This window comes from Camponotus vicinus, unplaced genomic scaffold (assembly GCF_025532165.1).
Source record: "Camponotus vicinus isolate PSW18456_S1 unplaced genomic scaffold, iyCamVici1.0 SCAF_12, whole genome shotgun sequence".
Classification (NCBI taxonomy): domain Eukaryota; kingdom Metazoa; phylum Arthropoda; class Insecta; order Hymenoptera; family Formicidae; genus Camponotus; species Camponotus vicinus.
The window spans coordinates 14,676,897-14,694,570 of NW_028141948.1; the positions used below are offsets into that span (position 1 = coordinate 14,676,897).

The following is a 17,674-nucleotide window of genomic DNA, read 5'->3' on the forward strand; positions in this document are numbered from 1 at the left end:
TTTTTTCAACGAATCGAGAAAACCTATATAAATTACATTGTTTCATTTGTAGTAAGAATATAATTTAGAAATAATTGAGAGAGAGAGAGATATGTACTAATAAATATCATTTCGCTAAAAAAATGTATCACTTTATCATATCGTTTCTATGATAATATAATCAAATTATGTATATAAATAAAAAAATTAATGCTTAAATCATATTTTTATTTATTTTATTGATTATTTATAATGCAGTTTTTTATAATATAGTAATAAGTTCCTCCCCTATTTAGCTCTGTGTTAATATTTAAAAATATATTTTATTCAAATCCGCGAACGACGAATATGATCAATAAGAAGTTCTAGCTGTACCGGGATATATCTCTTAAGGATGACTTAGGAAGGAAATGGAAACGTTCTCTTCGCCGTAAGATGTTGCGGCAATGTTGTCTTAATCCACGTTTCAAGTTTTCGCCCCGAATTACGCTATGAAATTTTCTGTTTCCAGAGACTCGACCGGCTGTCACGCAACGATATTACACGCAATTAGCCCAGTGCATTTATAATCCCGGCGACGCACGCCAACAGAACAAGAGTTATCCTTGCCACAAGTGCGGCAACGTATTTACACGCAAGAACAATCTGTATAATCACCTCAAGTTCCAGTGCGGTCAGCTGCCGAGATTCAACTGTCCCTATTGTTCATACCGAACCAAACATTCGTCGAACGTGAGGTCCCACGTGCGCAGGATACACCCTGATCAGCGAGTCTACGTCCTTGATATGCGCATCAAGCAAGACAGTTAACTGAGATGTGAACGTTACGAATTTCGCGAACTTTTCTTTATTTGACGAATGAAAATCATCCGTGCAAGGAAGTCATGCGAAATGTAATCGAAAAGATATCGATCCATCGAGTGATAAACGTTGTTCTGTATATTTATATTTATCATTATTATATATTTATTATATATTATATATTTATTTATATTAATTGAAATTAAATTAAAATTTATATTAATTAGATTATTTATGTTATATTAAATTAACATTTATATTAATTAAATTATTTATGTTATATAAAAGGAAAATAATACACATTTTATAATATATAGATTGATTTATACAAATTCATCTTTATTAGTTTTCCCCGTTTTCCATTTCCTAATTATATATCTAATTGTTTAACGACTTTTTATTCTTGACGACGTATTTGATTATAGGTGCATGTAAACTGAACCTGTAGACATAAGAGTTTTCTGGTGCTTTTCTGGAGTGGCAGGGTATTCGAGAAATTGTTCCTTCGAATAAAATGCATTTTTATTATATTTTTACAAAATTCGGGTTGGACTTGATAATGTAGAATCGAAATCTTTGTAATTGAATAAAAATTCCAAGCATATGGTTGTCTATCTTGTCTTATGATTTTAACGAGTGTTCTTTCTCGGAAATAATTTTTGAGATGTAATTATTTCCTCATCTTAATCTTTCTACTGATACACAAATTAGCGCATTAGTGCATTGATTAAGTGCATTGATTAAGTTTCATTCTTGCCGCAATAAATAATCGATTAATGACGCGTTATCAATAATGAATCATTTGTTATAGTTAATCCTTGCTACGTTCGGCTGTCTCCGATCCCATTGAAGGACAATCGCATAACTCGACACAGCTTATCGTCGCGCAAGAAGTATATGTGTATTAACGGCTGCGGAAGTTCCTTTGTTCGTCGCACTGAACTGAAGACGCATCTACGTTACAAGTGCCAGCAGATGCCATTTTTCAAATGCCCACTCTGCGATTACTGTTCGAAATGGTGCTCCAATGTACATAAACATGCGCTCAGAATACATCAATCTAAAATTACCAATGTACGCCGCATATTACTTAAAGAACGTCGTTCCTCATAAAGTTTTCCATTTTTCCATTGCGGAATATTTACTTGTAGATAATTAGTTTTTGCTTGCGGGGTGTCTACTCCTTGGAAACATATGAAAAACCTGGAATTATTTTGTGCCCGGAAAAATCAAAGAATTTTTGTGAAATTTTATTGAGAAATTTGGGAAATTTAAAAATATAATTATTTCTTTAATCATTACTAAATGGCAAAATTAACAAGTAAGATCCAAGATGTGATAATTTGAGTATAAGAAAGAAGAAAAGAAATCTTTTTCCCTTCTTTTTTTATTTATTCCAAATTATATTTACTTTTAAATATACGTTAATCTCTTTGATAATTTTGCTCTCATATTGTAAACGACAGTAAGCCAAACAAATTACGTATTTAAAATATATTATAAATCTATTCTTGTCTGTATATTCAATGTTCTGACAAAGTATTAAATATACAAGATATATTCGTTATTATAATTTTTAGTGATAAAGAAATGAAAATATTATACAAATAAAATATATTTATCTTACGAAAGTTATTCAGCTTTTTCAGTACATTAACAAATCTAACATTTGAAATTTAAAAAGTTCTGTATTTTTCTTTCATATATCACACATTAGCAATAACAAAATTTATTTTACAAGCATCAAGAAATCTTTAAATTATTCTCTTTACTTTGAAATTTTAAACAAATATACCAGGGAATATTTTCATTACATTTGAATAGTAGATACCCTAGCTTAGCATTGTTTTATTTATTTGCATGAATTTTGACGAGTTTTTGAATTTACATTTTAAATGTTCCATGTTTTTAAATGTTTAACAAATTAAAGAATCAAGTTTGTATTTGTATTTATATTATCTTAAATTTATCTTTATATATTTTGTACTATTTTACAACGTTATTTGGTATGTTATCATATCTTTATAAGTATAAATGTGGATATAATAATAAAAACTGTAGTGATAAATGCAAATCTCGTTACATAGTTGGAAAAATGTTAATTATGATCATCTTGCAACAGCGAAAATAGTGCGACATCTTTTCTCAGTGACGATTATTTTGACGTGAAACTACTTTGTCCGTTTCCATGCAATATGATAACATATTTCGAGGATCTATGATGTATCATTAAAAAAATTGAATTTGTATTATATTGAATAAATTGAGCGTTAACAGAAAATAGAAATTATAAAAAAAAAACTTCAAATAACCTACATATTTTTGTGTTGTAATATTTGATTGTGTAATAAATTCTATGTAATTTTGAATAAATCTCAAGGAAAATGTATATTTATCAGAGACTTCTTCGTTTTACAGAGATTCCTCCGTATAAATAGTCGTTTAAGATTACTTATATAAAAAGTTTGCTGAGTGGTTTTAACTTTTCGTGTTAATGTATAAGCTAGTGTTACATTTTAGCAAAACGACGCTTCATCAATTAATGGATTTTTGTTGCAGGCGTTAATCCTTGCTACATATGGCCCCCTTTGAACCCGCCGAAATACAGTGGCTTGCCTCAGCATCGCGTTAAAACATCTACGCGCAAAAAATTCATTTGTGCCAATAATTGTGGAAGCTCATTTACTCACAGGACTGCCCTGACGAGACATTTACGTTACGAGTGCCAGCAGGATCCTCGCTTCAAATGCTCGTTCTGCGATTTCCGTTCGAGATGGAGCTCCAATGTTTATAAACACATGCGCAAATTGCACAACTGTATCGATCCATACGTCGCATATTGATTGATGAGCATTCTTTGTGAAATTTTTTTATCTTCTTCTTGAAGATTTTTTTTATTTAGATAGTTGATCTTTGTTTGTGTGCGGCATTATTGTTTAAGCAACGTTCACGTAATTTGCGAAAAAATGCGAATTGTGTAAATATTTGAAGAATTATTACAACAATAAATTTTTCTGTTTGTTAGAATATTTTAATTTTATGCATTTATACGAGAAATCGCATTTTTTATATCTCAACGCTATGTTTTTTGTTGAATTAAAATAATGTATTGTTCAAAAAATCAGTATCAAAATTATACGTAATGCCGAATAAATTAACAGAGAAGAATCTGCGTAATAAAAAAAATCATTTTGAACAAAAATAATTTTGAGCTACGTATTTTGATGTTGTAATCATTGTATTTGATAGTATAACACGAATTCGATGTAACTTGAATAAATCTCAAGGAAAACGAATGATCATCTACTTCGCTTTATCTTATGTGGAAATCGTTTGGTATAAAAAATTCTCATGCCAATTTCTGTGTTGATACGGCCAAGCTGTATAGGCTAGTGTTATATCTTGACAAAACGACGCGCTGTCAATTAATGGATCTTCTGTTACAGGCATTAATCCTTGCTACGTTTGGCCTCCTACAATTCCGCCGGGATACAGCCGGTTGCTCCAACATCGCGTCCAAGTACCGACTCGCAGAAAGTTCCTTTGTATCAACAATTGCGGGAGCTCGTTTACCCATCGCGGTTCCCTGACGAGACACCTGCGTTACGAGTGCCAACAGAATCCACGCTTCAAATGTCCGATCTGCGATTTTCGTTCGAGATGGACCTCCGATGTTTATAAGCACGTACGCAAACGGCACCAGGGCGCTGTCGTTCGTTGTATTGATATCGGCAGAAATTGATAAAGTACATTCCTCTCTCCCTTTCCGACCGCGTCCTTTATTTGTGCAATTCATTAATATATATATATTAATTAATATATATGATAATAAATTAATATTAAATAAAGAGCACTTCTTCGCCTTGCTTTATCACGCTGTAATCAAATAATTCTTTCCATATTTTCACTATGTATGTAATATTTAATATATTTTTGTGTTTGTATTTAATATTTTTTATAACGGTGAATTAATATCACTTTTTTTGTAGTATAATTTGTATTTCAATTTGTTCTTTTCTGTTGTTAATCGGCTCTTGCTTTTCGTTTTTCGTTCATCTATGTAAATTTTATTAACTGTAATGATTGACATTTCTTTAGTTTACTGATAATTTCTACATAAACATATCATTTATGTTACGTGCATGCTATCTAATTTTTATATTGAAAATTGTGAAATAACGTAAATTGCACAAATTGTATTAGATTGTAGGATTTATTAAAAATTAAGCTTTTATTGAATATAAAACTATAATTTATTAAAACTATTATTGACTATAAAAAATATATGTCTTCTTTTCGTTGTAACAAATTTAGAAATATCAATCTAAAAACAATTATAAAATGTATTTCTAAAAGAAATTTTTGAATAAGTAATGAATGTATTCTAATTAACACATTGTCTATCTATTATGTTATAAATTTTATAGAAGCAAGATGTTTAAAAATCACTGAAAGTATACGTAACCTTTTGTTATTAAAAATTCACTTTTGTTCACATCTATTCTTTGCCTTATCTTTTTGAAAAAAAATACACTGCTTGATTTTCCTTTTCTAATCGCTATGTGTTAATATGATATCGTTTTTTATTATTGATAAATGCAGTATTAATTATGATCCGGTGTTTTTTTTTCAACATCGGAACGACATTCATCCATTCGATATTTATATCGCTGATAATTCTATTGAAAATTGGAGCTTCAACGATCGCTTGATCGAGATTTTTTAAATTCTTTTTCAGACGTCAATTAATGCAAATTTTACAAGAGCAATGTCTCGACAGAGGGGAAGTATCCTTGTTCTAACAGCTACGGTAATATTTTTTCTCCACAACTATAATTTGATCGAGCACATAAACAAATAAATCGTTTTTTACTGTTCTTTAAAGAGATTATTCATTACTTCTTCTTCTCATTCACAATCAAGACACGACAACAAGATTGAATAGAAAACAAATTTCGAGTAGAAATTTTTGCGCATTACTGATCGCGCACTCTTTGCTTGTGACTTTTTCAGGTGACCAGAAGTTTCTGGTGACAGAACTGTAATCCTCCTCCGCTAAGAGGATTTACCTGTATCCCACATGCAATCGCATGTTCAAAAGGAAGAACAGCCTTAATAGGCACTTGCTTGCGGACAAAGTCCACGATTTAAATCGTATTGCCAGTGTCGTTACAATTTACGTAGCAATGTCTACAAACACGTGCGCAAAAATCATAAGTACAGAGAGGTGTATGCACTCGATGTTGTTAGACATTACGTTTATAAGCCATATTGATGATATTTTACACGAGGAATTTTTTATACACGATTAATAATATATTAACGAATTTCTGCAAAGATTGAAATTTTAATTTAATTTATTTACAGATTTATTAAGATCTGTACAGCGTATAGTGAAAATATACATGCGAGTATGTTCGAGCGGAAATGCTTAAAAAGAATGTGTTATTAATTTTTAATTTTGCATATTTTTCGATTTATATCTTTCATTATTATTATTATTATTATTATTATTATTATTATTATTATTATTAATAATAATAATTATTATTATTCATTATTATTATTATTAATAAAATATCTAACAAAATAAATGGCATTTTTTAATGTGACATTATTTTATTATTATACATCAGACATGAATTTTGTCACTGATTATGTTGAACTACCAAATTAACAAAGATTTTACATTTGATGTGATTCACGACTTGCTAATAATTTTTCAATTAATCACACGATTGATATTTGATAGTAATATACTAATATACTAATGTATATTAATTTATATTAATTTTATACTAATGTATATTAATTATATGTATATTAATACGAGAACAAGCGATCAATTGTGTAGCTCACATTTAAAATCCTATATTGTATCAAATTTAATTATCCCTAGGCTGTGTTTTATTAATTTTATTATGATAATTTTCCTTTGAAATATGACGGAAATAAATTTTACATTATATGTCATTACAATAGAGAAAAATCCTTTTATCGTTTGCAGAATGTTAAATAAAATCATTTAAGATATATAAGCATTTTACAAATTTTTTTAATATATCCCCATATGTATATCCCCATATATATGTATTAAAGATACTAATGGTTTGGTTGGTAACGCATTATATTCGCAATAATCGAACATTGTCACTCTCCATCATATTTATAATGTTTTTAGCAGTTTTTTTTTTTTTCAAGAAAGTCACTCGATAATAATGAACGTAATGTCTCCGAATATGTGGCATTATGGTAATACTTTTGATCTCGATTACTGGCTTCTATATAAATAATATGCGCCAGATCTAACTAGCCATTATGCTCCGCTCTTTCCATTGTTCCAATGATGTTTAAAATTATCACATTATCCGAATTGTCACCGTAGTTTCAAGCAGAAGAAGAGCCTTACACGGCATCTCCTGTACATATGTAGGCAGAATCCACGCTTGAAATGTACTGCGATTACTGATGGAAGTTAGATGTACAGTGACATTTACAAACATATCTGCGCCAATTGCAAGAGGGCGAAGTATTGACCAAGCCGATGTGATCAAGCGCTGCGTCAAGAAATAAATAATGCTTTTGTAAAAATTATACGAATAATTATTTGCGTAAATAATAATAATAATAATTTTATATGTTATTGTACCAAATTCTACATAGATTATGCGAAATAAATATATTAAGTAATAAATATAAATATATTAAATAAATATATTAAGTAATGAATATACATTTAATGTCGCATAAAATAGGCTAGTAATAATTTATATTTTTCTTTGATACACTAATAATTTTCCCGACATCTTTTATACGTTAATACGTAATAATTAAATTACAATACATTTTTTTAAAAACATATTCTACCATCATCTATATTATTGCTTACACATAGGCATTTTTTCTAAAAATGAATCATTTTCATCATCGTTTTTACACCGAATGCATAGATAACTTATTGTATAGCTACTGCTTAATGCTAAATTTATAAAACATTTTGGAATTAATTATTTCCTTCTGTTCGAATAATTCTATGGGAGTCAATATTCAAGTCAAGACGTTCACACACGATTACTTCGACGTCTAATAACCTATTGGAATCGCTCTGTGTTCACAGATATCTATCCCGCGGATTTCTACAGGAAGAATCGACGTGCCGATGATAATTGCAAGAGGTACCAATGTCACAAGTGCCCCAGAATATTCGTATGGAAATGCACCCTGAAGAGGCACCTGCGTAACGAGTGTGGCAAAGAGCCGCGGTTCAAGTGTCCCCATTGTGATTACCGCGGCAAATGGAAGGCTAATATCAGTAGACATATCAAAAGACTGCACAAGGATCGCAGCGTCTATGTTCTGACTACCAATACGTTCTGAATGATCCCGATTTACTCTCGATGTGCGATTTTTAAAATGCTTTTCAGATTCTCGAAACTTTTCGGTACAACCATATAAGATATTCGTCGAATATATTGTATTTATTTCAAAATAATGTTATAATGAGAAAATGATTTAAAAAAAAAATCACATATATAAATATGACGTTTAACTAATATTTAGAAAAAGTAACATGTTTTTTTCTTTTTGTGTTGTTTAATTTGAAGTTATGTGGCGTCAAAGAAAAAGTTTATTTTTATAATAATTAATTATTTTATAATAATTTACGTTGAATACGTAAATTGAATAGAAAATTTCCCTTTTTTCTAATTTTGTTGCTTTATAAGAAATCAAAAGCCAATATAGAACAAGCAAAATATATGATGAAAGAGAATGAAATCTTAAATTAATATTTTCCTAAGAGAAAAAAGGAAGAGATAAGAATGAGTGAAAGTTTTAATAATAATTATGAAATTCTAAAAAACAAAGCTAAAAAGTGTGTTCTTAGAAATTAATAGAAATTGCATTTATCGAAAAATAAAGGACCAATCTTTTTAGGGAACGAAATATGTATTTTTTGAAAGAAATGAAGATAAATTTTTTATTAATCGAATTACATTGATGCTATTTATTCCAATTACGTCTTTCTGTATAATATCAATATTTACTTTTTTCAACGGATTCATTTTGAACGATTTGTAATAAAATTATATTCTCTTTTAGGAATTTACATGTTAAATTTTATGCGATTAATTTGTTATACATATAATTTCAAGATGTAAGAATGTAAATAAAGTGTGATTACTCGATGTTCTCAGTTTGGATTAATCAGGTTGAATTAATCAGACAATATATGGATTCATAGATATACTTTTTTATGGCGTAATATAACAATGTTTAGAAAGATCAAAACTAATCTTTGGGTTTTGCTATCTGTGCGATATACAATTAATTAAACAAATTGCAGGTCATTTTGCTCACAACGACATCCTTGTTCTTTTCAGACTTCTTCACGACAAGACTTCGTGACATGAAAACAAAAATCAGAAAGCACTATGGCGGATCCTACGTTTGTCCCAATTCCAATTGCATCAGGTCCTTTAATTGGAAGGGAAACTTGACGAGACATCTTAAATACGAGTGCGGTCTTATGCCGCGCTTCAAGTGTCCCTATTGCAAGTATTGCTGCAAAGCCAAAGCCGATGTGAAAAAGCATATAATCAGAAAACACAAGAATTTCGCGGTTTACGTCATGGACATCTTTAAGAATTCTTGCTCCACGCTCGGCACGTAGGTAGACGAATAAAAAATGCTAATCGAAGCTTGTTTTTACGTGATTTGCTGATTGTATCGCGATTATAATTCTACGATAATCAAGACACTGCAAGGTCGAATATGATTTTTTAAAAATAAGATTGATAATGGATAATAAATATTTATGCAATGTTATTTTATTTTTAGATTGCTAAAATATTATTATTAATTATTTATTAATTGTTAAATTAATTGTTAAATTAAGTTTTTTATGTCTATGCAAATTTAAAGTTGTCTTTGGTAAAAAAAATTAGACAAATTTTTTTATAAAAAATATTTATATATATAATATGTAATAAGATTTTTCTCTAAAATATTTATATGATATGTTCATCTATGAAACACAGAATACTAAAATCGTTGTTCTATAAAAGTATCAATTCATGTTTTAATTGAACATATTTAAGACAATTGAATTATTTGGTGTATTTCATTTATTAATGAAATTAGAATTATCCTATCTTTAATTTTAGAAACAGAAATAAAGATTAATATTTATTCTAAATAAAGTTATTAATTTTCACATTCTTGTATTTCTTCCTCTTTCATTAGTGAAAATAATAAAATTATCTTTCCAACGATATTATTTTTATATTATAGATATAATTGTAGCAATTGACAAGTGAATAATAATTTATTCTCTTGTCAAATAACGAAAGATAAATATAACATATGATCTTTATCTGGGTTATGTAATTGATATGTTGTTTGATGTTGTATGATGTTCTTGAGATTTAATGAAATGTGATTTCCTAGTGTTTAATTATTAATGTCTTATCGCATTAATTTAATTATTAATATTAATTATTAATATTTAATTATTAATTAATTATTAATTTCATATCACATTTTTGATCTAAAAATATCTACGACGTGCAAAATTTCATAGACATGTATTAAGTGGATCCTATCTAGATATCTGGATATTTTACGTTGCCACATCTTTATTTTTCAGCATTCTTGATGTGCACTTCATTTTTGGAAAATAATTTTCTTACGAGCGATTGGGTTTATTTTGCATGTTAACCTGTGGGGACTCAAGACTTTGCACCGAAACTAATTGGGAATTCCCCATTTGTTCTTCTGCTTCCAGACGTTAATGGATCTTTTAAAGTCTTCAATAAATCGTTCTCCGACAACAATAGAAGCAAATTTCGTTGCCCGAATGATAATTGTGATCGCGTTTTCAAGTGGAAGAGGAATCTGACGAGGCATCTCAGATATGAGTGCGGTATTATGCCGCGCTTCAAGTGTCCTTATTGCGAGTATTGTTGCAAATTCGAATTCGATGTTAAAAAACACATCATCAGAAGACACAAGGATTTCAGAGTTTACGTCGTGGACATCTTCAAGAATTCTTGCTCCACACTCGGCATGGAGGTGGAAGAACAACAAAGCTAATCGAGGCTTTTATTTTCATCCTTACGATGGTCATATCGATTAAAATTCTACAACTCAAGATGCAAAATCAACACAGATTTTTTAAATAAAGTTGCGATATTGTTATTGATTTATGATATTATTAAATATTTATTAATCATTCATATTCGTTTTTTATAAATTTAAAATTGTCTGGTACAAAACGAAAAAATTAAATTTAAAGAAATTTGATTTTTTCTAGAAGATGCTGTGTGTATGTAATAGATGACTTCTAAGTTCAAGAATGAGTTATCCAATATATTTAATTTATTAATTTATTTTAAATTAGAGTGATATCTTTAATTTTACAAAAATAAATAAAAATTAAATTCTACGTTTTTGTATTCTATCGTTTTTTTATTTAATGGACATACTTTCAATGTTATCGCCTTTATTCACTTTCGAAAAAATAGCCTTCGTGAAAATCACAAGTGTAGTGAATATTTAATTTAAATATAAAGTTGTTGCTTCTGAATATTTATTAAATGAAATGCGTCATACGAACAAGTTGATCAAAAGGACGCAATCAAAAATTGCAATTTCAGCTTAGAAAGAGAGAAAAAAAGAGATTCATATAAGAAGGCGAACCACGTTCTAATCAGAGTGTCGAGATTTATTATACACTCGCAATTTTGGCGACGTTTTTGTTTCTCTTGTCTCAGGAACGATATGCACTCTGTCTTTTCGCACGCATCGACGAATATTACTGGAACTTTTTAATCGCGAACGAGTCGTTACTTTTTCAGATAACAAAATATCCGCGTGTTGGACGAGACATCCTGAGACTAATAGACCGAGGTGCAAATCAGGCCAGTTTTCGTGTCCGAATCCGAATTGTCGGAGTGTCTTCACGTGGAAGAGAAATCTAACGAGTCATCTGCGCTATCAATGCGGTCAGCTACCCAGGTTCAAGTGTCCCTACTGCTACTACATGTGCAAGGTCAAGCCTGACGTACGGAAGCATATTCGTGCTAAGCACCAGGACTACGCTGTCTATGTTATCGATATCTTTCAACAGTCGCAAACTTTCAGTGAGAATCCTTTCCTAACTCACGATTCATAATAAAGACAAAATATAGGATGCTTGATAACAGATATATGTAAAGTTTGGAACATGCATGTTACAAATAGAGGGTTGAATAATATATTGAACGGAGAATATTTTATTTTTGTTAGATATAAAAAGATATTTTATTTTATTTCTGAAAATGATAGGAGATTGTCTTTGGAAACAGCGCAAATTAGAGATTGATGTGGATTCTTTGTAAAAAATTTCCAAGTTTTTGGAACATAATATTCAAGTTATTTATATATACATATCTGAAACAGAAAAATGAGAGTTATTACTAATATATTTTTTAAATAATTGCTTGTATTTTTTTATCGAATAAAAAAATAATTCAGTTATAAATTTAACAAATCTTTTTAAAAACACAGTTATTTGAGTTACAGTGCATGATAATTTATATAAACGATAATTATATATATTTCATAAAATATAAAAATATGTATACACATTTTGATATGCACAAAAAAATTAATTTCTTGGAAATTAAGGGCGCGCGCATATCATAAAAAGATGTAAGGAATAATTCCTTTCGTTATAATCAAATAGACAATTAAATGTTAAAGAAATATACATGCCACCGATAAATTATAAAGTGAAAAAAAGATTAAAGAGTAATTATTTGAATTGTATTTCAATTAAGGTAGAATGTTGAGAATCTTGACAAGAATATATCATGCAGTTTATTATTGTAAAATACTCAATACTTTACGATACTTAATAAAATTTTCATTGTTATCATGAATTCATGACATATTAATTATGCAACGATTTACACGCATTATATTTTTTTCTGTATTTTAGGAGATTTTCATGGCTATGTCAGCCAGACAAATACGTTAGCCAACATCGAGACACATACGAGATTTATTATTTATTTGTTTCCGAAATTACTTTGTTTCATTTCATTTAACTTGCAATCCTATTCAATCATTTAAATTTTGAAATTAATAATTTATATATTTCATAATTTAAAGAGAAGGAATTTTATATCAATAAAATTCCTTCATATCATATATAAGTATTCAGACATTCAGATCGAGAACAATAAATTATTTTTAGTTTAAAACAATTACTTGTACACAAGTTATTAACAAATTGCTGTTAGCAAATTTGTTATGTTCAAAGTAAAAGCATACTAATACTTTTAATAGTTCAATCCAGTCCAGACATCAACATTGATTATTTCATTTTTTTCTTTTTCTAGATTTTGATCAGCCAACAATATACAATCATAGGCATTTTTTTATTAAGAAAAAGATGTTCAAATGTCCAAAGCCTAATTGTTCCAGCGAATACAGTCACAAAACAAGCCTAACCCATCATCTGAAGTATGAATGTGGACAAGAACCGCGTTTTAAGTGTCCATATTGTCATTTTTGTAGTAAACAGAGATCGAAAATTTACCGTCACGTGAGGCAGATACATAAGAATAGGGAAGTCTTTTCTAAAGATATCACCGATATGAGAATTTGTTGGTATCCATAACACACATTGTCTTTGAAAAATAGATCTTGCTATTATGATGGTTTTAGTATGTTTTTCCACTATACGTATTTTTATGTTTAAAATACATAATATACATTTATATCTTTTGGTTATCTCACTTCAGAATTATTATCAGTATTAATGTTTCAACAATTTGTTGTTTTTTTGCGATATGATGGTGTAAAATGCGAGACAATCGATGTAGTTAATGCGATGAATCCACTGCGTGCCTTTCATGGTCGAAATTATAAATTATAAATTATTACGAATCACATTACAATTATATTGAAGATTGATTGTATTATATAGAAACAGATAACAAATTGCTAATCAATAAGGCGATCTTTATTAGTGAAAATTTGTAGCGAATTTTTGTATACACATGCTTTTCGGTTTGTATAAACATTGGATAACGGTGTGTAAATGCGATTTGTTCCGAAAGAGTTAAATGACATATGGATTACTATGAATTGAAACTTTAAGTTTATATTCAATTATGTGTGTTTTTATACAATTCGTTGTGCGATAATTTTGTATCATGTATGTGTATATATAAGTATGCATTAATTTCTATTATTTTTTTATTATCTTTCCTGATGTATACAGCAAACAAGACTAAATAAATAGTTTATTTACTGACATTATTGTTAAAAAAATCATGCATACACTCTATAATATTTGTGCATTTAAAATATAAAATGTATATGTAATTTATTCTTACTTAATTATTATACTACATTATTATTAAATTTGCAAAATATCTAATTTCTATATTAATATCTAATTTCTATATTAAATATAATGATGCACGATAAAAGAACGAATACAACATTACTCTTGTGGCAATTTGTTTTTCATCTCTCTACATCGCGTATCCTTGCGAGTTTATGTATAAAATAATTTCTACCTATGAAAAATATCATACTTTTTGTAAAAGAAGAAAAGAATTTTTCTTCGTATGGAAGATTATTTTTTTTTCGCATCTTGCGTTTTTACATTGACGAGTCATGGCATGGTGCTGCCGATTATGTTTCAGGGTATCAGGAGTGGTATTCCTATTGTCCCTGGAACGACAGGCCGTATCAGTGCTTGAACTGTCCCAACAGTTACTTTAAGAAGGCCCACTTGAAGCGGCACGTGACGAGCGCCTGCAACGGCAAGGAGCCGCGATACAAGTGTCCTTACTGCACGTACATGTCGCGGTATTCCTGGGACACTTATAAGCACGTCAAGCGCTTGCACGAGAATCACGACGTCTTCGCCATCGACATGTTAAATATGAGTAACTGTATCCCCAAGCATCCTGACGCGATATAAACTAGACTTTGAGAGATCTCCGATCCAAGATTCGCACGATCCCCGGGATAATCTGACATTTATCGAAGTTTTTTTTCCATCGTTATAGGAGCTCCACGTCTTTAGCGCAATTTTCTCAACCATTGTTGACCACACTCGATGTTGAATTCTTTGTACTACATCTGTTATACGATGGACAGGATATTAAAATGCATTTTCTCTATTATTCATCGACTATTGCTTTGCTCTATTGCCCTCGTTCTCTTCTCCGCAGATTATTACGCATTGTCGAAAGATTTCTAATCTTTCTTCTGTTTCATATTGCGCTACGTTTTCGATAGTTTTTCGCTCGCAAGGTCCTCGATGGCTTCCTCCGAATATATTATATAGATAGATCAAGTTTTCATTGCTCTCATTATTGCATGCATCAATCGGCGTCAGTGTTTGTTATGCATTTGTATCCAATCTTGAGTTAGCGTGGTGGATTTTTGTTCCAGTCGACTGGGACTGTCTGTCACGTCGCAGGAGTTCCAAGGCGTTTTACTGTCCGAACTGTCCGAGCGGCTTCACCAGAAAGGCGAATCTGAACAGACACGTGCGCTACGACTGCGGCCAGCGGCCCAGATTTAAGTGTCCTTACTGCGAGATGCGCTCGAAAGAGGTGTCGAACGTGTATAGACATATCAGGGCGCTGCATCGTGGAATGCGCGTTTTTCTAATTGACGTCGCCACAAACATAAAGCATTACGCGCAAAGGAATTAATCAACTGATGAGAACAATTGATAAACCGGTAGGGAAGTTGGTTTCAATCGCATCTCGAAATTATTCTTAACTTCGACGTGCTTCTGATGAATTGCTACATCGACAATTGTTTGTACGAGACGATTTATTCAACGAAGTTGAATTGTATTCGTAGCATGATCTTAACATGTTCGTGCAAATATCGAATTTATTAAGTTATTTGTTTTATCGTTTATTTTATTTGATGTCATTCTTTTTCCTGCAATAAATAATATAATTCAAACAAAATTGCATCATCATATGAAATACATATATAGTCAGGAATAATGATTATTATATGTGATTGTATCTTATTGTTATATAATAAGATAATATAAGAAGTACGACAATACATGCGGCACCAAAATTGCAGAATTTGCAGAATGCTGTAAATGAATTTGTAAATGAATTTATTCACTCAACGAAGCACAAGCTGCAACTATAAAAATGCATAACATTGGATACTTTACATTGGGCAGGTTTAATGTTAACAAAATGTAATCTATCTTCAGGGATTTTATCTTTGTTTGCAACAAACAAATAATAATTATTCTTAAAAAGATTCACCCTGCATCTCTAGAAAAATGATTCATGTTGATGCTCTCTGTATAAAATTTTAATTTACACATATAAACAATATATATATATATATAAATATATATATGTAAAGATCGGGAAAGGAACTTTGAGCGTGCATAAGAAATTTAGCAAACTGAAGTGACTCCTTAATTTCTTTCTTCAATCTTAGAGTACACTTTTGTTGCCATCTTTGATTGTATTAATCTATTTGTGAGAATATGTGTTGATCGTTTTCGTAACGAAGTGTTCGATATATACGAATGACACATTGTTCACAATCAACTAATAAAACCGATCCGTCGAAATCAATGTATCCCACGAGCTTTGTGTGTTTTGTGATCTTTGTTTGTTCCCTTTCGGTCTGTCCTGCAGAATTTCGGCATGTTTCGTCATACGAACGCTATCTTTTCACCGTGATTTCTCGCTTCTGCTTTCAGATCCGACGTTTATGTCATCGATCTCAAATGCATCCCATCATCAAACTCAGGGACAACCGTCATGGAATTACAGACGACGACAGAAACAGTCATCGCGAAACTCGGATAATACTAGGTGAGTTAGAAAAAAAACAGTGATATTTATTATAAATAGTATTAAAAATTATTTTTTTAAATTACTTTACATTTATTTCTTTTACTTACTGGCCTAGTTTTCATAATTTTAAATTTTCATCACATTAATATTGATAATATTTCATATTGACTCTCAAAACAATTCATGAATTGTAATTAAATCTTGTTAGTTATAATTAGAATTAATTTTTTTTCTGCTTTTATATGCATTTAATATTATTATAATTAATTATATTGTTATATGAATATTATTATAATTAATTATAATGCATTAATAAATTTTTATTTTGTTAGTTTCTTCTAGCAGTGAACGTTGGAATTAAATGAAGTAATGAATTTTCTGTTAGATATGCGTGCCCGAAGTGCCAGAGGAGCTATCGTCATGTGCATCATATGTTGCGCCATTATAAGTTCGAGTGCGGGAGTCCGCCGAGATTTCAATGTCCTTACTGCGGCATGAAGAGCAAGCAATCCAACAACGTTTATAAACATATACGCGTTAAGCATCCCGGTTCGAAGCTTGAAATTGTTAGACTCCATTACGAACAGGAATAAATCGTGATACAATGTTTCTTCGTATTAAATCTCTCTCACGCTTTGAATTAACGAAAGAGAAACCCGAATGATCTTGAATAAAAATACTTCTTCCTGTGTCTATTTTGAATAAAAAGATCAAATAAGGCTTATCGAATGTAATTAATTCCCTATCCTTTGACCAATGTCTATTCGTCTACTTTTAATTTTATACTTTTAATGAAACGTAAAAATTATCTTCATGAATTATGTATTTCTTACAGAGGAAGTTTGAAAAAAAATATAGATAAATGATTTTATAATTACATACTTTAAATCTATACGCTATTTTTCTCGTATATATTTTATACAGCCCGATCTTTTATGTGACTTTTATCGAGATTACGATTTATTTTGCTAGTAACATGTATTTTTTTACAGAGTAGGATTTTCATAGATCTCTTATTTGGATAGTAACTCGCTAAAAGA

At 30.0% G+C, this 17,674-nt stretch overlaps 1 protein-coding gene across 36 annotated transcripts in view; it reads left to right on the forward strand.

The window, feature by feature from the left end:
* Window positions 1–17,674, forward strand: part of LOC145962872 (longitudinals lacking protein, isoforms A/B/D/L) — a 244,731-nt gene that overhangs the window by 62,150 nt on the left and 164,907 nt on the right. Inside the window, exons 7-9 of one of the 36 annotated variants that reach the window (XM_083084311.1) lie at window positions 4,227–4,465; window positions 5,519–5,590; window positions 5,794–5,829. The exons of 31 other annotated variants lie outside the window; for them this stretch is intronic. In XM_083084311.1, the coding sequence (XP_082940437.1) occupies window positions 4,227–4,465; window positions 5,519–5,590; window positions 5,794–5,814 (332 nt within the window). In that variant the 3' untranslated portion in view covers window positions 5,815–5,829. Of the gene's footprint in view, window positions 1–4,226; window positions 4,466–5,518; window positions 5,591–5,793; window positions 5,830–9,161; window positions 9,448–10,564; window positions 10,587–11,636; window positions 11,922–13,163; window positions 14,084–14,480; window positions 14,777–16,537; window positions 16,653–17,019; window positions 17,359–17,674 lie in introns of those variants that run through there. 4 more of the 36 variants (XM_083084313.1, XM_083084285.1, XM_083084319.1 and 1 more) reach the window with 4 other exon arrangements.